Source organism: Arthroderma uncinatum, assembly GCF_011692745.1.
Source record: "Arthroderma uncinatum strain CBS 119779 chromosome Unknown scaffold3, whole genome shotgun sequence".
Taxonomy (NCBI): Eukaryota; Fungi; Ascomycota; class Eurotiomycetes; order Onygenales; family Arthrodermataceae; genus Arthroderma; species Arthroderma uncinatum.
In genome coordinates, this window is record NW_022983865.1 from 1,171,665 (window position 1) to 1,193,616 (window position 21,952).

Sequence of the window (21,952 nt, forward strand, 5' to 3'; positions counted from 1 at the left end):
CAGTAGATTCATACCCTGCTTCATGGTATCAAAAGGGGTCCTTCTCAGACGCACTCCATGCGTTCAAAGACCGCTGGTTCCTCCACCACAATCTTCATTCCGGCTCGAATGTCACCCCCGACCTCCACAATCCCCATGATCCCAGCCTTACGATCAACGATAGCCCGATCAGCATCTCGAACTACAAAGTGTTCCTTTAGCCCGCTCCTGAACTTGTCTATCTGAGGGCAAGGGTTCCTCAGTCCAGTCACAGCCACTACCGGACCATCAGCTGTATCTGCATTCCGATCCACGAAACGAAGCTTTGCTCCCTTGCTTAAAGATAGAAGGTCTATCCCCGCCGTAGTGACGTTTTCACCCAGCTGGCCAGGCTTAAGAGCAACGCCTGTCAGAGCCTCATTGGGCATAAGATGGACCTGACGCAGGTTTACGGGCGGCGGCTTGATGTGTAGTCTGGAGCGATGCTGTACAGTCTCTCCGAAGTGGGCATCACCCTTCACTCCCAAGTTTGGGACCAGAGTTATAGTCGATGCGGGGGTCTTGGAAAAATCATGGCTCCCTGAGAGCGAGACGCTGACAACAGACATGATGAAGTAGTTATTGATGTCTTCCTTTTAAGTATGGCGTCGAGGCGTTTTGCTGGCTTGGCTGGCCTTGTGAGAGACTGTAGTCTAGGGAGGGATCCCTGGGATCGTGCGAGACATGCTACCCCTCATTATGCTGAACAATTATCCGCGCCAGAGGATGATGCGTCTGTCTGGTGCCCAAGCCCAAATATGCCCGTATAAATCGACATCCAAAGTTCCGATTGGAAGTTCAGGGGAGAAGATAGTTTTATGTAAGCATAGCTTAGTCATTATACACGTGACCAGCCATATCGGGTAGGCAGAACGTTAAGCTCACCAGCCATAGCGACAAGCTGGTTGTTCAAGCATCCATATTGCACGGCGGCGCTCCTTTTCTATTCCCTGTTCTGCTTTGGCATATTGTACGGTTTACTCTCAGGGCTATCCACTGGATTGGGCGTAGAGCCCACCTCTACTCGCAATGATGGGCCCGACACAGGACACCCTCTTCCGCTCGGCGGATATGAGCCTGACCCAGCTCTATATCGCGAACGAAATCGGACGCGAGGTCGTCAGTGCTCTTGGTGAGCTTGGGCAGGTCCAGTTCAGAGATGTGAGGATGAAAATACTTTGTTTTGGTTGTATGCGTTGATGACACGAATGCTGACATGACGCTTCACGGACAGCTGAATGAAGAGACCACCGCTTTCCAGAAGACGTTTACGAGCGAGATTCGACGATTGGACAATGTGGAAAGGCAGCTTCGTATGTGTGACCTTTATGGGATGACCAGCGAAATAGACGTACCTTGTCTCTAACTGTGTCAACCAAATAGGCTACTTCCACTCCCAGATGGAGAAGGCCGATATCGAGATGCGGCCTTCGGAAGAATTCTCCAACAACCTTGCTGCGCCGATGGCTTCGGAGATTGACGAGCTTGCCGAGCGAAGCGAGAGTCTCGAACAGCGTGTTTCGTCATTGAATGAGAGCTATGAGGCCTTGAAGAGGCGCGAGGTTGAACTCATAGAGCGACGTTGGGTGCTGAGGGAAGCTGGCGGCTTTTTCGACCGGGTATATCTATATTTACATGGACTACATCTTGACCCTATTTGTTCAATACTAACGTCTCTCCCAGGCTCACGGTCAAACTGATGAAATCAGACAGTCCTTTGATAATGACGAAGCTCCACTTTTGCGGGATGTTGAACAGCAACCACCAGCAAGGGCTCAAAATGGAGATGCCCAGCAACCATCCTTCTTCGTCATGGACATTGGATTTGTTTCCGGTGTTATTCCCAGGGATCGAATCGGAGCGTTTGAGCGAATCCTATGGAGAACCCTCCGCGGCAACCTTTACATGAACCAGTCCGAGATCCCCGACCCAATTGTTGACCCGGCCACGAACGAGGAAATCCACAAGAACGTGTTCGTTATATTCGCTCACGGAAGGGAAATCATTGCGAAAATTCGAAAGATTTCTGAGTCTCTAGGCGCCAACCTGCACACTGTGGACGAAAATAGCGAGCTTCGAAGGGACCAAATTCATGATGTCAACACTCGTTTGACTGACGTGGGCAATGTTCTGCGCAACACGAAGAATGCACTCGACGCGGAGTTGAGCCAAATTGCTCGCTCCCTTGCCGCCTGGATGATCATTATCAAGAAAGAGAAGGCTGTTTACCATGCTCTTAACAAGTTTTCCTACGACCAAGCTAGAAAGACGTTGATTGCAGAGGCATGGTGCCCCACAAACTCTCTTGCTGTCATCAAGTCGACCCTACAGGATGTTAACGACAGAGCTGGTCTCTCGGTTCCTACGATTGTCAATCAGATTCGAACGAACAAGACTCCGCCTACATATATGAAGACGAACAAATTTACTCAGTCCTTCCAACTTATCGTTGATGCTTATGGTACCTCCAAATACCAAGAAGTCAACCCAGGTCTTCCGACAATTGTCACTTTCCCATTCTTCTTCGCAGTCATGTTTGGTGATTTTGGACATGCTCTGCTTATGACCATGCTAGCCGTTACCCTGATTCTATTCGAAAGAAAACTCGGCAAGTCAAAGCTGGATGAGCTGAGCTCCATGGCGTTCTCCGGTCGATATATCATGCTGATGATGGGAATCTTCGCTATGTACACCGGATTAATTTACAACGATATCTTCTCGAAGTCTATGGACATCTTCCAGAGTGCCTGGGCTTGGCCAGAAGAATTCGGCGAAAACGAAACCGTCTTTGCGGAACTAAAGGGATCATACAGATATCCATTTGGTTTAGACTGGGGATGGCACGGAGCTGACAACAACTTGCTTTTCACCAACAGTTACAAGATGAAGCTTAGTATCATTCTAGGTTGGACACATGTAAGTGTTCTTGTCATCTGCTCCCTACATAACGACTTGGATTACTAACGCTATTATTAGATGACTTACTCCCTATGTATGTCCTTTGTAAACGCCCGCCACTTCAAGAAGCCCATCGAGATTTGGGGAAATTTCGTTCCAGGAATGATCTTTTTCCAGTCTATCTTTGGATATCTCGTCTTTACCATCATCTACAAATGGTCCGTCGATTGGAACGGGCTCGGCCTACCACCACCCGGCCTCCTGAACATGCTTATTTTCATGTTCCTCTCACCTGGCCGTGTCGATGACGAGCTCTACCCTGGTCAAGCAACCGTTCAAAAGATTCTACTTTTCCTGGCGCTTATTCAGGTCCCAATACTTCTACTCCTCAAACCGCTGTATATTCGCTGGGAGAACAACCGTGCACGCGCCCTTGGTTACAGGGGCCTGAACGAAGCTGCTCACACCAGTGCAGTAGATGACGACGATGAACGTGAAAACTTGATTTCCGGACAGCGTGATAGCATGGACGACACCGATGGCATTGGTATGGTCACCCAAGATATGGGTGAAGGCGAAGAGCACCATGAGTTCGAATTTTCTGAAGAAATGATCCATCAAGTTATTCACACTATCGGTATGCCACTTTCCTCCTAATAATTTTTGCTTACCCCTTGAAAAGATGCCACAAGAACTTAGCTAATTTGCCTGACTACTAGAATTCTGTCTCAACTGTGTATCACATACCGCGTCCTACCTCCGACTTTGGGCTCTCTCCCTTGCTCATCAACAGCTTTCCTCCGTTCTGTGGAGCATGACCATCGGCAATGCATTCCTCCAGACTTCTCCCACTCTCCGAGTTATTATGACCGTCATCACATTCTATCTCTGGTTCGTCCTCACTATCTCGATTCTCTGCGTAATGGAAGGAACCAGTGCTATGCTTCATTCGCTTCGTCTCCATTGGGTCGAAGCGATGAGTAAACATTTCATTGGTGACGGTATACCATTTACTCCCTTCAGCTTTGAGGCTATACTGCAAGAGGACCCAGTGGACTAGTTGCTTTTTTTCCGTACCCTATTTCCGGTTTTCTGTCTTTACACGTTGCCAATTATCTATAATAACTTCGTTCCTTGGAGAAACGATAATTTTCTTTGTTATCTCTACAGTGCGATGTACAATATATACACGTCATATTCATATCTCCCAGATAAACATATATCAACTTGTTGAAGTTATCCATAGCTGTGCTTAACTCCCAAACGTCCAATATAGTGATACTTAGAACCTCGGTCAGACGAGATGCAAGCCTTAAAGTATCGGGTCGAACACGATGTTTAGACGTCGGTGTTAAGGCCGTAGTAGCACAACTTGATAAAAGGCGCCTTCAATACCCCCGTCTCGAGAAACAACCAAGCCGTTTAACCATTTACGTTTATAGATCATACTTGAAAATGGCATCCTCATTATTTGACCTGTCCGGCAAGACAGCCGTGGTGACTGGAGGCACGCGTGGAATTGGTCGTGCCATCGCTATCGGCCTGGCGGAGGCGGGGGCAGATATAATCATCGTCAAGGTGAATAGTATATCCCGAATACACCATATGATGTATAAAAACGAATAACTAACGTCTGTCTACCTTGAAACCGGTTTCTGGATGACTTAGGGCTTTTCCTCTGATGCTGAAATGCTCGACAATATACCCAAACTAGGCCGGAAATGTTTCAGTTATCAATGTGATCTGGGCGATAAATCTGCTGTCGCTAAGCTTATCCCAAGAATAGCGGGAGAACATCCGAGGATAGACATCCTCGTAAACGCGGCGGGGATGATACGACGCAGTGATGCTGTTGATGTCACAGATCAGGACTACGATGAAGTGATCCAGGTCAACCTCGGTGCTACTTTCACGCTATGCAGGGAAATGGGTAAATATTGGATAAAGAACGATATGCCTGGCAAGATCATCAACATCGCCAGTGTTTGTACTTATTTCGGGAGTGTTAGAGTACCAGCCTACTCCATCAGCAAGGGCGGCATTGGTCAATTGACAAAAGCTCTAAGCAACGAATGGGCATCAAAGGGCATTAACGTGAATGTTATTGCTCCTGGGTATATATTGGAAGGTCAACCTTTTTTATTATCATTTACTGAACAGCTTCCTAGGTATATTGCAACCGACTTGACCCAGGGCCTCCGCTCTGGGGGAGAAGAGGAGCAGAATCTGAAAGTTATAACGTCGAGAATCCCTGCTGGGCGTTGGGGAACACCCAATGATATGAAAGGACCTGCTGTCTTCCTTGCGAGCGCGGCCAGCGCTTACGTCAATGGGGAACTGTTAACGGTAATGAAAGCTCCTATCCATGATATACAGAGATAATACATGGGCTAACTAGTATGGAAGGTTGATGGCGGATACTGTGGTCGTTGATCTCGCATGACATTAACGTTTAACATTCGTTATGGCATTAATTACTATTCTATATTATTTACATGGACCTCCCTCCTTAATCACCCCCTTATACACCAAACACCACCCATGGAAAACATATTCTAATTACGGGCTTTAATTCGACTTGACCTTGTCTATTGGTTGTATTACGGCCTAAGAAGCTTTTGCTTCAGCGAACTCTTTCTCTGCACGCCAAACGAGATTGCTTTTACTTGCAAATAATAGGTCGAGGTCTTCCAAATGCCGGTTTGCTGTCTCTGTGTATCATGTTAGCATATGCCATAGCACCTACACGGAAGCGTGTTTAAGCTAAGAACGTACCAATGTAAAATAAATAGATGGGTATTAACATCACTAAGTTTATAAGGGCGAATAAAATAAAAACCCAGAAGCCAATTGCGTTGATCAAGTAGGGGATGATCATATTAATGGTGCCTCCGGCGACAGAGAAAGCAAATGTCGCAAGCGCCGTGCCTTTGCTTCTAGTTGCTAATGGAAATACTTCCGTAGGGTATACCCAACTGTGGTATATATTCTTTAGTAAGATGTTGCTAGGCTTCCTGAGCACGGAGAGGGTGTAGACTTACCAAGTGGTCAACCAGGTTGAACCATAGATGAAGGTGTATATGTATAAAATCGCGGCAACCCCAGCACCATATTTATTAGCACTCTCTTGGTCTACTTCGGCGCACTTCAGCGTCTCACGAGATAAAATCCCTCCTATTATGAGAAAAACCCCCATGAGAGTACAGCCAACCAACATCATCTTCCGGCGACCAACATGGTCACATAAATATATTGACAAGGCCAGTGCTAGAATATAGCCAAACCAGTTCCCACCTGCGAGCAGAGCAGGGGTATCTCCTTTAAACCCAGAGAAGGCAAAGATATTCGGAGCATATACAGCAATGAAGTCGATACCTGTGAATTTCTGCATTATTTGGACCCCGGCGCCTAAAAACACTCGGCGGCGAGTATGCAGTTTATCATTTGTGAAGAGCATGCTGTAGAAGCTTGCATTGGAGACAGTTGACTCAATTTGGATTGCATCAAGAATCTCGTCCATTTCTGTTTGTATCATCGCTGGGTCTGATGTAGTTCGACATTGTTCCAGAATCGCTTTTGCTTGGTCGACTTTTCCAATTTTAGCCAGGTATCTGGGGGACTCTGGATAAAAGGGTCCGAAAATGAGCAGAGCGATGAGGAATACGACTTGAAAAGCGTTAGGGAATCTCCAGGCGAAGGAAAGAGATTGGGTTTTGACACATGCATACTCCGCCCAGTACACCCTAATTCCGTTAATAGAGGTTACAAAATAGAGGCGAGAGAGGGTTCTTACATGGCGGATCCGACCATTGCAAGGGTGAATTGGACTGCCACGAATGCTCCTCGCATATTAGCTGGAGCCAGCTCAGAGGTCCAGACTGGAACAATTGTGTTCAAATAGCCACATCCGATGCCGCTGATAACTCGTGCAAACGCAAACCATGCAATATTCTGAGCTGTTGCAAGGAGAATAGCTCCAAGTATCCCCCAAACACACCCGATCTGTATGGTTTTTAGTCGTCCTATTCTGTCCGCTGTATATCCAACCAGCATTGCCCCTTAACCAGTAAATGGACCATTAGCACTTAAATAAGCATAAATGATAAGCATCAGCTTATATGAGATAGGACATACCAATTGCAAAGCCACCAAACCACAGACTCACTAAACCCCCAATTGCTGCAGCATCCCGGTCAGAGCCACTGGCAACTCCCATTATGCGAAGGTAATCCGGATTGATATTGACTTGGGACATGACGGCGGTGTCATATCCAAAAAACATAATTGCACAACCAGCAAATGCGAAGATTGCGTAAACCATCGGCATACCGCGTAATTTTATGCATCTTGATGGAGAGTATCCCCCTGGTATGTATCTTGCAAGCTTGGATTCGGCTGGAAGATCGACAGTCAGCTACTTTTCTTTGTAATTGTGTGTCGAGTCAACCACCACTCTCTCACTTACACTGGAATATATCACTATCTCGAGCTGTAGGCCGACTTGCCTCCAATTTAGGATGGGTATCCAATTCCTCAACTTCTGACGCTGTCTCCATCGCCGACTTTGAGCTTCCTGACGTCTTCAAAACGCAGGCAGTGTGTAAAGCTTATGAATTCGGACAAGAATGAAGTAAAATAAAGGCTTTGAGGTTGAGAAATCTATGGTGTCCTTTCTTCAAGTTATCAAGGGTTGTAGATATTGCTGCGAGATCTCAGAGCATTCGTGCTGGGGGCAAAATATCTCAATCAAGTGCTCAATGGTTGATAACTGCTCCAGACGGGTGAGCCTGAGTGGTACGGATTCTTATTTCTTATAAGAAGCCAGCCTCTAAAGCCGGAGCATCTCCCTGGCTCTCGGTTCTTCCTCCGGCTTCGTTAAACCCCTTACCCCGGACAGGCTATAAGATTTTGTGGGGTGAAGGTTTGCTGACAGGCCAACTCAGCATCGTCAGGTTTTTGGTTTTAACAGTCCATGAGGCCCAACAAATGAATAATATAATAAATGAAGACTCCTAGAATTTAATAAAAGTGCTCGTATTCTCTGACGCTCTAAGAAAACGTCGATTGCTTTGCTAATCAGATATTGCGGATATATAGGCAGATTAGTGGAGATTATCCACTCGCAAGCCAATAAAAAATAGAGTATTACACGTGACATAACTATTTCTTATCACCATTGCAACCTGCTTTAATAACTGATCTTTTGCCCCTTTTTAACGACATCAACCAACCCCTTTGCCAAAGTCAAGGCTTGGGGCGCTTGTTTCATCGACACTGCACCATTAGCTTGGAACTGCTGATGTGCGGGGTGGCATGCAACCAGAGACTCTAGTTTCCAGCACGATGCAGATGGCAAGGGCACGTCATGGGAGATCGTTAGGCTTGTCCTGCCTGAGTTCATAGTCTTCTCTTGCAGCTGAGCAAGAAGTTCAAAGATGGAACCCTTCGATGAAGTGAGGTTCAGAATCGATAACTATGCACCATGCATCTTTCCACTCTTTTCATCCACGTTTAAGCCGTTAAACCAACTGAGGGGTCACCAAAATACGAAGATGTCCTGCACTAATATTAACTAATTCGAGTCCAGTGTATGCCGGCGTACTAGGTGCAGCGCCATGCACGTCACGCGCGTGTTTAGTGCAGCGCTTGTGACTGTACCGATTAGCCGCTGTTTAAACCCCTTTTTGAAGATGGCTGGTGAGTCGATCGGGCTGCATGTTGCTTTATCGTTTAATAAAGTCCAAAATACAAGCGTGGGTACGGAGATATTGAAAAGCTTTGGTATAACGCGCGTTAAACCTCAGGTTGAAGCATATACTCCGTACTCGTGTTGATTTGTCTTGTTCCTGATGCCGCGAAAGAGGTCGACGGAGTCTGCTCCTCCAACACCGCCGCCACGGCTCGAGTCACCGTTCCAATATGGTCGCCTTCTTAAATTTGAAGAGACGCCGAGCTGGTTCGAGGGAAATCGGTTTATTCTAACGGGTTATCGCCATGAGTCTCGATCAGCGATTCGTTCACTGCAAAGCTGGACTTATCTCCATAATGAATCCTGCAACATATACTCCCACCTTCTACTCGCTGTTCTATGTGTTGCCGTTCAGTGGTATCTGTTCAACTACTACTTCCCAACCAGATATAGATCACTCAGCCAAGGCGATGAGCTCATCTTCTTTCTTTATCTATCTACGGTCATCGTATGTCTGGGAGGCTCGGCTCTGTACCATACGTTTCTAAACCATTCCGCGCCAATAGCTAGGCGTTGGCTATTATGCGATTACATGGGCATCATTACCCTTATCCTGGGCTGTTTTATCAGCGGGATATATTTTGGGTTTTACTGTGAACCGTATCTTCAGCGTTTATATTGGACCATGGTGTGTTTGATATTCTAGTTTTATGTACGGAGTAGAGATACCAGGGCATACCTCCACTAACAAGAAATAATACTTAGATTGTTGTCCTTGGTTCATTGACCGCGAGTATCATGTTGTCACCTCAACTCCAAGACCCCAAATGGCGAGCATTTCGGGTAGCCACGTTCGTTTGCACTGGTTTATCTGCGTTTGCACCCATTACACATGCAGTATTGCTCTTCGGGTTCGAAGGTAGCCGGAAGGTCGGTTTGCCTTATTATCTCGCTGAGGGTCTTATCATAGCTATCTCAGCATATATTTACGAGGTAAGACATTTTAGAAATTAACCTTTTGCTATTTTCCATCGCATCTTATACTAATCGGGGGAAATAGCGACAAATACCTGAACGATGGTACCCTGGCAGATTCGATATATGGGGTCACTCTCACACTATCTTCCATACTATCGTCGCCGTAGGGATGGCTATACACTTTGTCGGGCTCTTGAAAGCACTTGACCATGTTTATTATAACAGCCGTTGCTCCTTTGAATAGGTGGAAAATAGGGGCTGATTGATATAGGTGATAATAATAGTAATAGACCACCTAGAGAGAAAGGAATTAGATTATGAGAGTTCTAAATATCATCATTCTTAAAATCTATTTCTTCTAATTTTAGTTGAAAGACTTTGTGCCAGAACCTTGGACACTCCATGTACCATACTGCCCAGTCCCCCGGCGTCCTTTTCTGTTTTCCAAATCAAATTTGCCCCCAACACCCCCAGACACCGAACTTGCCTTTCTTCTAAAGTATGCCCTCTTTATCCATTTCCACGTCTCTGCACCTGCGAAGAACAAAATTGTACCGACAAGGACAATCACCCACTCCCATGAGATGCCCGTATGACGGAAGACCTTCCTATTTATAACAGGAATATATATTAGGGGAAACACAATGGTAAATCCAGACATATTTGCCCAGAACAAAAACTGATTCTTCCAGATATCGCGGCACCATCTGGGAATAATGGGTGACGGTGGAGAAGCAGGTCGCATATTGAAGAAGGAACGGCGCATATCGACCATCTCCCAGGCTAGGAAGAGGACAAACCATGTCAGACAGGCAAAAGTTGTGGCTCGAGCCCTGAAGACCAGCTCGCAGCCTTCGTACATTTTGTTGCAGTTGGTTCCCAGTGAGCCGTCACCGAAACCATAAATCACCAGCGTGAAAGCACCAAGACACAAAGCAGCGACCCAGGTACCGTAAACAAGCATGTCGACCATTACTTCCGTAGTGAAGATACCGCCCTTAAATCACAAAATGCGTCAGTACATTGAACTTAGAAGGCCTGTGGAGGTAATTATTATCAACTGGACAGTAGGCCGGGCGAGATACTCACTCTCTGCGGAGGGCGCTGCATGATATCCGCCGTCGCCTGCTCAAATCCTAAGCCCATATCCGGGAGCCCTGACGTGATCATCACAAGCCAGATAATCTCAACCGGGCTAAGTGGGAAGACTGACAAGTTATTTTTATCTTTGAATACAAGACCTACCAGGAGAACTATGGCTTGTGCAAAGTTCTGAGATAGGACGTGTAATATGAATTTTTGAATATTATCAAATATTCGCCGACCTTCCTCTATAGCATTAAGGATTGAGGCAAAATTGTCATCTGTCAGGATTATATCTGATGCGTCCTTCGCGACATCGGAACCAGCCATGCCCATGGCAATGCCAACATCAGCATTTTTGAGCGAGGGCGAATCGTTAACTCCGTCTCCAGTCTAGAATTATCAGTATTGGTGCGCTGGGACAATGGGAATGCGAGGTGCGTATCTTACCATAGCTGCAAATCTCCTGCGTCTATGCATCGCCTCAATCATCCGAACCTTCGTGTTGGGTGCACATCGTGCTACAACCAAGGGGAGAGCAGGGAGAGCATCTATCTGACTATCCGTGAGTTTATCAAACTGGTGAGCTGTCATAACCATGGAATCTGTGGTATTTTTGCTTAATCCGTCCATATGAGCAGGAAGGATGCCAACATCGGTTGCAATGGCTCGCGCAGTGCTAGGGTGGTCGCCCGTCAACATGTGGACAGAAATACCAGCTTCATGGCAACGCCGCACCGAAGGTGCGGATTCAGGGCGAGGAGGGTCGTAAAGCCCAATGAGACCACGAAAGGTCAAGTCTTGTTCGATGTTGTTGCGGTCCAGCTCTCCGCTATTTTGGTCAAATTCAGCGACTGGTTTGCTGGCCAGAGCAAGGACACGAAGACCTTGGGCCGCAAATGCCTCTAAGTTAGCTAGAATCTTATCCCGAACATCAGGTGCGATTGCCTCAGGCTCTGAACCATCTTTCATTTGTATTAAGGAACATGATCCTATAACCCTTTCCACGGCACCTTTGGTGAAGGCGTACATCCCTCCCGAAGCTGACTCGAAAATGACGGACATTTTCTTGATATCCGAGTCGAATGGGAATTCAGCTATTTGCTTCCATGCAGGATTGTCTCCAGTAGCCAGCCTAGAACGGTTCCAATTGAAGCGTGATGCAAAGACCTGGATGGCAATTTCTGTTGGATCACCACGGGCTTCCCAGTCTCCATCACTAGTCTCGTGAACAACAGCAAGATTTGCTAGGGACGCAACCTTAAGGAACTCATCAAGGTGATGGTCGCTGTTAGGCTGGCTATACTCGGCTCCAAGGCCACCTTCTTCGTCCTTAAAATCAATTTCGCACGGTTGCCGAGCCTCAAAGTATAGCTTTCCAAGCGTGGGATTAAATGGTTGGCTCGACTCTCCTACCGAGTAGGTCCCTTTCGCAGGAACCCAGGCTTTGTGAGCAACCATTTTCCCCTGAGTAAGTGTACCTGTCTTGTCCGAACAAATATCTTCCAGATATCAGCTTCAGCGTGCATCAAGTTTGTAAAGATGGTCTTACCTGTAATTGCCCCGAGAGCCTCCAATGAATTCAAATTGCGTACAATGACATGCCTCTTGACCATCCGCTTTGTACCAACTGTCATAGTAATAGTTAAAACTACCACCAAAGACGACGGTATCATACTCAAGCCAGTTGCCACAGCATAAACGATGACCTCCTGGTGATTGCTGAATTTATTTGCTGCGAGAACAACAATCGCACAAATAACGGCAGTCCCAAGAAGGACCAGCGCAAGTTTAGAAAGTTTTCTCTGTAACGGCGTGCCAACGTTAAGGCCCAAAATATCACCAAGGGCATCAGAAATGGTTAAAATCCCCCATTCAAGGTAACGATGGGGTCCTGCGGAGCCGTCTGGCTTGCGTTTTACGCGTCGATATGCTCCTTTTTCTCGAAATGCTGCCGCGATAGAGCCGATTTCCGTATATACACCTGTGGAAACGACAATTCCCCTAGCTCTTCCTTTGGTCACAATAGAAGAGCTGTAGCATATATTAAGACGGTCACCAGGTCCGGTATCGTCGTCAAAAACGGCATTGGCTTCTTTGCGAACAGGCACAGATTCGCCTGTAAGTAAAGCCTCGTCGGTTTCAAAGTTGATAGCCTCTATAAGCCTTTGTAAAGTTAGCATATGCTAGAAGGTCGATACTGGGCATGGTAAGTCCATTACCTAATATCTGCAGGGACGGTGTCGCCAGTCTTCATTTCCACTATATCACCGGGTACTATCTCTGCCGTTGGGATAGTTATTTGTGTCCCGTCACGTATTGAGCAGGCTGTCGGGGAGCTCAGGGACCGAAGCGAATCCATGGTTTTTTCTGCTTGGAATTCCTGGACAAAACCTATGCCGATATTGAGGAGAATAACCGCTGCTAGCACCCCTCCCTCAATCCAAGCTTTGATGCCAAAGCTCACTGCCATAGCCATCATGAGTATCTATTTTTCGGGTTAGCTAGTAGTTCATCTTAAATTTGTGGATGGTAGGCGGCCTTACCAAAGTCATGGCGTTTGCAATCTGCCGGAGCAAAATTTTTGCTGGATGACCAGAGTCGATATTTCCCAGGTCATTTCGCCCATACTGTTCCAGACGGTACTGGGCCTCTGAAGCAGTCAGACCGTTCTTTGGATCGGATCTTATCTCCTCAATAACAGTCTCATATTGGAGACCATGGGCGGGCCGCGACAGTGGCCACTGGGACTGTCTCGAGGCCTGGTTTGAAAGCCGGGTCTCTCCCATTTTCGATACGGCGAACAAGGGAGGATGAAGGTGACGTATCTCCATTCGCCGGGTTGACAGCGATTGCCAGTTTATATAGAAAAGCCGATTCTCCATATTGAGTTTCCTGCCCAAACAGACTTTAAGAATAAGGTTATGACGAATGCATAACCTGTCGCCAAGCTTCCTCTTTGGGTAATCTTGCCAAGGAGGAAACTTCATCCTTTGTTGTGGATACCTGGACATTGAACTTGAACTTGATATTCGCATGGGAGATCGAGAGGGATATCAAACAACAATCCAGTCGTTTCCCAACGCTTTCAGCCTCTGGAGCCACCCGCCAGTCAATTCAGTGGCAAGATCCTCGGCTGCCCATGTTGTTCTCAGCATCTCAATCGCTGTATGGACATAGCCCCATGGCAGGATCTCCCATAACGCGTGAAGACGGGCTACAACCCATGCTCGCTGTTCCGGATCATGACTCTCGGCGCCTGCTATGAATGTTGGCCAAGAAGTACCCTTGAGTAGTAGATTTCCAGGAAGTATGAAGGAAAGGTGCCATATGATGTCATTGATCGTGGCTTTTATGCTGCTTTTATCTAGCAGGCTTGCAGATGGGACAGCTCGGTGAATGTAGAGGCATACCGCGGATTTATGTGCGGTTGCCACATGTACGCGGCTATCAAAGTCGTTGTATGACGAAATACCTTGCACAGATGCCGCCCATGCATGGATGCCAAAGGACTGAGCTCTCTTCATCAGGTAGAAAGCCTGTTCTTCCTCGAGTGTTGTCACCTTGTCTAGGCTGGACAGATGTGACGCCGAAAGCATTATTTGAAGTAAAAACGCTGGGCAGGACATGTAGCTGTTTGCCTCTGCCCGCTCCAGCATCGGTAGCGCGTCTAGCGGAGGATAATGGATGGCTCCCGTCCTGGGTAGCTTGGGGGAGAAGGTTGAGCCGAGTATGTAATAGCTAGTTATGCATACTTCAGCATGCTGCCTTTTATCAGGGCATAATAATAAAAAGCCTTTGGGGGTTTCCAAACTTACATCAGGCAATCTGAAACAACGTGGTCGCGTAACGCACCCATTGCAGAGTGAGTGCCTAGATCAGAGTGCCTCGACAGGCCAAAATAATCTATAAGTTTCTGGGCACCCTCCACATGCACCTTCCAGTCGTCTTTTCCAGAGCTTACGAGCTCGTAGTTAATAGATAGCAGGATAGCCGTGAGTATAACCTCAGGGTCTACATTGTCTATATCACTCAATGACTGGTTGAGAAGTTGGAGGGTTTTCTGTTTTGCCGCCAGTGCATGGCCACGGGACAACTGGGCAGATATCCCATTCGGCAGAGCTGATCCTTTGGATAACATGTTCGATATATGAATTGCAGAATTTGCAATTACGATGTGGCACAGAAGTGCATGGCCACTTATCAGCGGAACAATGTCACGATAAGGATTATGCCTTGGAACATCATAGGTCACAAGATCTCGACATAATTGGTCTGCAACTAAAAGAGAAGTCAGTGACTCTGCAGAGATAATAAGCAAGATGTCAGGATATTGTTTACAGTGCGAAATGTAGAATCGAGATGTATGGTCCAGGTCCTGGAATAACGGGTCTACCAAGTACGGATTAATGGACATGGCCGTGTCGTCTCTCCTAGCAATATTGGTATTATGTATATTGCTCTGGACAAAGCGGTACCTCCGAGAAGGGCGCTGTGTCTGGCTTCCAGGTGCCGCTGAAGCCACAGTCCGTTCTTGAGGCACGTCGAAAGATTTACCCATCATCTTTCCACGGCTTGCCACACCTTGGTCCCAAAGAAGGATCTTGCCATACCCGAGGCATTCTTCGCCTGTCTTACGGCATTTTTGACAGGTTGGCTGGGAACGATCGCATCTGAGTCTTCGACGCCGGCAGTTGTGGCATGGCTTTGCAGCTGCGGCACTGGATATCATTTTCTCAATGCGCTGAGCGTCATCTGGGCCAGTCCCAGTCGTACAAATACTCCTCTGGAATGAAGTGCATAACGTTGCCCGTGTGAAGCAGCGAGAGTGTCGTCATGTTGATAGATGTCGTCTTGAACTTGATGGCTTGGCTTGGCCGTTTCCTGACTAAGCGGGGAAGAACAGCGAGCTCGAAGTCTCAAGTCCCATCTTCAAGGATGGTGGACTGATAACGGTCTTAAGTCTAGTGAGTTACTCCGGGTAGCTAAGGTCGCTGGAGATGCCCTGCAGACATGGAGATGTGTCCAGGGTTAAGGGGCCAACAGCTAAAATAGAACGCCCGTCCCCTGTGTTTGGTCGCACTGCCACCCGCAGCGGCATGGGCCGAAAGGTAAAAATAGGCACATCCCATGCACGCCGTAGACGCAGGCTACGCTGTCACTGGCTGTACACCCCGGCGTATGCGATGTGAATAATGCAGCAGGGTGGGCTGTTTATCCGGTTCCTCACTTGTTTAGGAGGGGGAGGGGGTTGTCAATCCCTGATCGATGCAAATGCACGGGGGCGTATCTTCTGTAGCTAGAGACGTGACCATGGGCAGGTAGGTTATTGATAGAAGCTCGAGGGGGCTCATCTCCATGAGCTAGGAAGTACGAATGTGTAGATAAGTAAGTACCGTTCCCCATTGATGTGGTAGGTAGTTTACATCGAACTTGAATTGCAGGCCTACCATCAATCTAAAGCCCTTCTCGACTATCCATCTATACATTACTTGGTATCCACGATGCTTTCACAACAGACCACCGTGTTGCTGGTTATAGTGGCCGAGGTATTGTCGTTCTTGGTTCTACTCGCCTTGCTAGTTATTCTATATCGTATGCTTGTCGTTCGATACAAGGAGAAGAAAGAAGCAGCTCCAAGAGATATAGGTATGTTATACAAAAGTAGAAGAACAAGAACCACGAAGTAACATATCTATATAGAAGCATCTCCAGTCCCTACTACAACTACACCATCACCTACACCTGCACCCTCGCCAGCAGATTCCAGCAAGGAACTACTACTCCATCCAGCATTGAGGATAAACACCAACGTCAACACTTCTACCACCACATCACCACCTCCAGTGCTCACATCTACCATCACCAAACCCAGTGCCACTGCGAATCCCACCAACAAGCCAGCTCTTACTCCTCCCGAGCCATTTCAATCTGAGAGTGCACAGCTCCAGTATAAATATCTTCTTTCCCGACTACACACTCGACCGAATTCTCAGCGAACACAAGCTATTCGATCAAACTCTACTCATCGAACGGCCTCATCCTCATACACTAGGCCGGTTAGACCGATCACAACAACATTGCTACCACCCAAGAAGCCGACAATGCCAGTGATACGGGAGTCTATGGCGCGGGGTAGCGTGAATGTTGTGTCCCCTAGTTTTGCGGCTGTTCGACCTGCAACGGCAGCTTATCGGATGATATAACGCTGTGGTACTTGGATGATTGTATGGTGTTATGGTTGGCTTTTTCGTTTTATGTGGTGCATATGCATGGTGTTTGGTTTGCTTGTCGGGGATATCTCGGAGTTAGGACATGGAACAGCACAGTAGATAGGGCAGCATCAGTGAATACTAATAAGAATAATAAATCTATCGCAATGGCTGATGACACGTTTGGATTGTTTGTAATAGTTTCTTCGCTGTAACGTATTTAATTTCATTCACATACATACATTTCATACTATGCTCAACATTTAGCTGGAACCAGCAGATTCGAATCGCTTGTGCACATCCATGACCTTCTCAACTTCATTCTTACTGCCCATGAAGATTCCACTCCTGTCATGGATATGTTCTGGCACCACATCCAACAACCTCTCCATCTTAGAGTTGATAGCGAGACCACCTGCGTTCTCAAAGATGAGACCCATGGGTGCACACTCGTACAGAATACGCAGCTTACCCTTGGGGCTCTTCGAGTCAGCCGGGTACGCAAAGATACCACCGTACAACAGCGTTCGGTATGCGTCAGCAACCATGCTACCGATATATCGCGAGCTGTATGGCTTTCCACCTTCCTTGGTAGGATATTTGAGTTCCTCAAAGTACTTCTTGACCCAATCAGGCCAGTACATCGAGTTTCCTTCGTTGACGGAGTAGATTGAGCGGCTAGGTGGGATGCGCATGTTAGGATGGGTGAGGATGAATTCACCTAGAGCGTTGTCGAGAGTGAAGCCATTGACCGTTCCTGTCTTCACGGTAATGACAAGCTGTGCTGAGGCGCCGTACATGGTGAATCCAGATGCGACCTGCTGGGTTCCTGGGAGGAGGATGTCCTGGGCCGAGACCGTCTTGTCAGCTCCGAGGACTTCGTCGGGGAGGTGGAAGATGCCGAAGATGGTGCCGACGGAGACACCGGCGTCGAGGTTAGAGGAGCCATCAATGGGATCGCAGACAACGGCGTAGCGAGCATTAGGGCTCTCGTTGAAGAGGATGGCTTGGTCCTCTTCTTCAGAGACGAGGAGACGGCATTTTCCCGAGCCGCGCATGGCAGCGACGAAAACATCATTGCCAATCACGTCGAGTTTCTTTTGGTCATCACCAGTGGTGTTGGAGGAGCCAGCTAGACCGGTAAGGTTGATCAGGGTGGCACGACGAATGTAGTAGGCAATAGATTTGAAGGAGAATTGGAGGGCATGGCAAAGGAGTCTGCGAGGACATGTTAGCATATCTATACCAGGCCATTGGACTCCAATTGAGTTGGGAGAAGGGTACATACGTGAAGTCACCAGTGGCTTCGGGGTGCTTGGTCTGCTCCTCGGTCAGGAACCGGGTGAGAGTGATGATATCGGTGTTGATGTTCTCGTGTCCAACGGCACCGCTGCCATTGCCGTTGGCATCAGCCATCTTGAGTAAATGTGTAGGTGGTGGAAGGGTGAGTGAGATAGACAAATGAACAGGCGGGACAGTCAAGCACTCGAGCTGGATTGACGCAGGGGAATTCGAGAGCAGTGGAGGGGTTAATATTTGCTTCCTCAACGCCTGGCCAAACGCCCGAGATAGAAGAAAACGACGTCACCCCCTGGGCAAGTCACTGGACCCAGCAGAGGGAACAACCGCGGGAGTTTCCCGTGAACAGCCGCCTGTCGCAGGTCACTGGTACTTCCATGTGCACTAGAGATACGCCTGTCAGACAAGTACTGGGTACTCCATCTCTGCCCCTCCAGGATGCCCCTCTCCGGCTTATTTTCGCGAGGTTTCTTCGGGCAACGTGACCTCGCTCCCCTTTTATCACATGGGGCGGAACTCTGTCGCAGGCTCAGGGGCAAAGGGACATGGCAGATCGCGCGGGAGCCATCCGGAGGTCTCTACACAGTAGCAGAGAGACGAGATGGAATAGCCGTTGAAGATGAGAAAGATGCTCCAGGCACAAAGGTCAAAGGTTCCGATGCGAGGTCGATCAGTGTGATGACTCAGCAGGGGATTATCCGGTCGGAATAACTGTGGCTGCAAGGACGGAGAATATAGCCTGTTATGGTAAGGGGCTTGGCGAAGCCCTAACTAGAAAAGCTCAACTTCGCAGCTTGAATTTTCTCTCGCTTTCACTGTGCGAATATCAACACAAGCTTGCCGTGCTTCACCAGCAAAACATCTTTCCATCACAATGCCGCGTTTGACTAACATCTCTAGCTAATGGACTTGCGCCCATGGCTGTTCTTCCAGGTAAGCTTGACTTGATAGCAATTGCTTGTTTCTTTTCTTTTTTGTTTCGTGTTCTGTCCTTCGGTGATGATTTGTATAACCGCTAAACTAGAGTCTTTGATCTTCTTCGGAAGACATGAAACTCCATAATTGCACACGTCAGTCTGAAATGTATCGACTACATGTCGACGAGCTGAAGATCTCGCGTACGCGTTCTTTAACATATGATGCTAACGTTGGGCCTCTCAGATACAGTGACCATGTCTGCTACCATGTAGCACTCTAATAAATGAAATGGTAAGCTACCTGCTCAATATTCTAACCCCTCCGCCCTGCCTTACATGATGATTCTTTTTTTATAATATACGCTGGAAATACCGACTGAGACCTTCGGGTCGTTGACGTTACTATAAATGGCTGTTTCTGATTTGGCTTCATCTCACTCTTGTTGACACGTACACTACTCGATTGAATGTCAAGCTAACTGTTAAACAGGATTAATAGACTTACCCTCAACCACATACCTTTCCAGATATAGGTACTTCCATGTAAGACATCACTGTCTTTTCAACATTTCTTTCAAGGACACAGAAGGATGAATGGCACTGGGCTCCGACGGCATCGCCGGTCATGACGGATATGCCCTTTTGTGGCAGGCCTAGAAAACCTCGCCCACTGATTCGTGGCCAATACAATCATGTTATCTATCATGGTTTAAATTTCTCCCTTGCTAACGGGACGAATGGCAGAGTTACTTGATATTATTACATTACTACCCTATATAGCTTCAACAATGGTTAGTTCCCACTTCCACTATTAGCCCAGCATCCCGACATCGTGATGAAAGCTTGATGACGAGTCTTATTCGAATTCTCGATGCAGACACAACATTTCAATAACCATTCATGCCAAACTGAACATGTATTGCCCTTATTTATCTAACACACACACAATGCATTGCATGGCTCATAGCATACTGACTTGAGCTCATCACAGGCTGTCACTCTACATAATGGTACGTTAGTATCCGTTGGTCAATTCAGCACGCTTTCACATGATGAGACAATACGACACAAGACAAGCATATGTCCAAGCTAGCTTCGCTAGCAAAGACGAGAATGTCAACCTTCCTGAACACCTGTTCTCAAGTCTGTACAAGTCAGCAGCGCATAGCGACGGGGGGGCTAACCGATGCCATAGACACATGTAGTTGCCTCAGTATGAGCCCTATGGGCCAATATATGCAAATGGTACGTTTACACTCACATATTTTCTTTTATTTCATCCTCCCTCCCAGCCGCTTTACATGATGATTTATTTTTTATCACGACGGTCAACATAGTCTATACATTGATGACCACAGCCTGTGACAGGGCATTAATCTGACACTACACATTTCACTATCCGTTGTTACTTTTATACGTTCCTTGACACGGCCGAGGCATTGTACTAATTTCAATGCCGCATAGGTTTCCCGTTCGATTGTTTCCCATGTCCTACCTTGAGTGGTACGGTGCAACACCACTCTTACTCGGGACATTCATCCTGGGGCTGAAGGGGTATCCAAGGTCTACATGGGATCGTTGGGATGTGAACGGTAATCCAATATGCAAATCGTTAGTTCGATGTAGCAATACGAGACGGTTGGTCATATATTCAACCTGTTCAATAGCTTTCTGCACCTACAGGATACAAGTCAATAAAATGAAACAATATTATAAACAAACTATCTCTCGCGAGTTATCAGTAAATAGTTTCTTTCTTGTGAACGCATTTTGTGAGCAAGTTCGCCCCCGCCATCCTGGGTAGTCACATGACCACCGGATTGGGGATTTCTCGACCATACAAAAGTTCCACCTCAACTTCAACCTCAACTTCACGACCTCCAGGTTTGATATTCCCTCTAATCCCTATATATATCACGATAGACTGACTCCGTGTGCAGCAAGCAATAAGATGACTCATCAGTTTCACCCTCTGCCCTACCATGTCCTACGACGTCCTACTCTGCCCTCCAAAATATGCCTCTGTATCAGTAATACGCCAAATTCTTAGCTGCCCATCTTATTGGAGTTAAGGCCTTGGGCATCCAGGGTTACCCTGGTCACGCACATCGACGGCAACCAGTGAGAGCCTCACACTGCCTTTCTCCATTCCATCGACGAATGGAGGAATGGGTTAACCGCCCGCCTTGCAGGAGAGGCAAGGTCTTAATGCACGCACACTCATGCCAATACATGCTAAGTTTACTAGCAGTATTACACACGGCGTATCGAGGATCCGGGAGTTCGTGGTTGGCATCGCCGGCCGATACTTACAGACCATGCTCGAAGATCGAAATGATCCCTCCCGATGATGGTCGAGGGTAACGAATTCCATGCGGAACCGGAATGTTGGCCCAGCCTCATCCAGAGCTAGAGATGCGGGAAGAAGTCTCTCATATTCGAGCCAGCAAAGAATATGAGTAAATTACTCTATTTTTCTTGCTTTTTCTTGCTCTGCATTCCTGTCACCGTGATTAATTAACGTTCCTAGCGTTAATTAAGTTTCTATTATTATCACTAGCTGCATTCTGTCGTGTACAAAGCACAGCATTGCTCGACAGGGGCCGGGGATGTACCTCGCTCCCCAGGCTCTTAAGCATTTAAAAATAACTTGCAGAGCCCAGCCAGCAGCCATTTGGCAAAGTTCATTCGCTCGTCCTGAACGACCATAGTCTATCTCCAAAAGTTCGTCCTGGCCCCCAAAGAAAAATCATAGCTCCCGCTTACCTAGCCGTCTCAGACACGGGCGCCTTTCCAGTTAGCCAATGCATTCATTCCCGGCAAACCGTCTGCGTGCTGGTGGCATCCACGTCGCTTTT

At 47.4% G+C, this 21,952-nt stretch overlaps 7 protein-coding genes across 7 annotated transcripts; 2 read left to right on the forward strand and 5 right to left on the reverse strand.

The window, feature by feature from the left end:
- Positions 1–44: 44 nt before the first annotated feature.
- GIQ15_04138 (MOSC protein) lies at positions 45–587 on the reverse strand (the record flags this gene model as incomplete). The annotated part of the gene is made up of 1 exon (XM_033551555.1): positions 45–587. The coding sequence occupies one exon, from the start codon at positions 585–587 to the stop codon at positions 45–47; it is 543 nt and encodes a 180-aa protein (XP_033405285.1).
- A 460-nt stretch (positions 588–1,047) lies between these two features.
- Positions 1,048–3,976, forward strand: GIQ15_04139 (V-type proton ATPase subunit a; the record flags this gene model as incomplete). The annotated part of the gene is made up of 6 exons (XM_033551556.1): positions 1,048–1,179; positions 1,253–1,331; positions 1,402–1,637; positions 1,702–2,934; positions 2,995–3,553; positions 3,636–3,976. 6 exons carry the CDS (start codon positions 1,048–1,050, stop codon positions 3,974–3,976), a joined length of 2,580 nt encoding a protein of 859 aa, XP_033405286.1.
- Positions 3,977–4,371: 395 nt separating this feature from the next.
- Positions 4,372–5,359, forward strand: GIQ15_04140 (uncharacterized protein; the record flags this gene model as incomplete). Its single annotated transcript, XM_033551557.1, has 4 exons — positions 4,372–4,501; positions 4,703–5,030; positions 5,085–5,262; positions 5,315–5,359. The coding sequence occupies 4 exons, from the start codon at positions 4,372–4,374 to the stop codon at positions 5,357–5,359; spliced, it is 681 nt and encodes a 226-aa protein (XP_033405287.1).
- Positions 5,360–5,523: 164 nt separating this feature from the next.
- On the reverse strand, positions 5,524–7,132 carry GIQ15_04141 (low-affinity glucose transporter HXT3; the record flags this gene model as incomplete). Its single annotated transcript, XM_033551558.1, has 4 exons — positions 5,524–5,627; positions 6,211–6,659; positions 6,710–6,918; positions 7,082–7,132. 4 exons carry the CDS (start codon positions 7,130–7,132, stop codon positions 5,524–5,526), a joined length of 813 nt encoding a protein of 270 aa, XP_033405288.1.
- A 2,815-nt stretch (positions 7,133–9,947) lies between these two features.
- GIQ15_04142 (calcium-transporting ATPase 3) lies at positions 9,948–13,455 on the reverse strand (the record flags this gene model as incomplete). Its single annotated transcript, XM_033551559.1, has 7 exons — positions 9,948–10,580; positions 10,673–11,059; positions 11,117–12,168; positions 12,219–12,296; positions 12,345–12,832; positions 12,889–13,154; positions 13,213–13,455. The coding sequence occupies 7 exons, from the start codon at positions 13,453–13,455 to the stop codon at positions 9,948–9,950; spliced, it is 3,147 nt and encodes a 1,048-aa protein (XP_033405289.1).
- A 267-nt stretch (positions 13,456–13,722) lies between these two features.
- Positions 13,723–14,807, reverse strand: GIQ15_04143 (acriflavine sensitivity control protein acr-2; the record flags this gene model as incomplete). Its single annotated transcript, XM_033551560.1, has 2 exons — positions 13,723–14,407; positions 14,485–14,807. 2 exons carry the CDS (start codon positions 14,805–14,807, stop codon positions 13,723–13,725), a joined length of 1,008 nt encoding a protein of 335 aa, XP_033405290.1.
- A 2,334-nt stretch (positions 14,808–17,141) lies between these two features.
- On the reverse strand, positions 17,142–18,294 carry GIQ15_04144 (fructose-1,6-bisphosphatase; the record flags this gene model as incomplete). The annotated part of the gene is made up of 2 exons (XM_033551561.1): positions 17,142–18,096; positions 18,167–18,294. 2 exons carry the CDS (start codon positions 18,292–18,294, stop codon positions 17,142–17,144), a joined length of 1,083 nt encoding a protein of 360 aa, XP_033405291.1.
- Between the last annotated feature and the right edge of the window lie 3,658 nt (positions 18,295–21,952).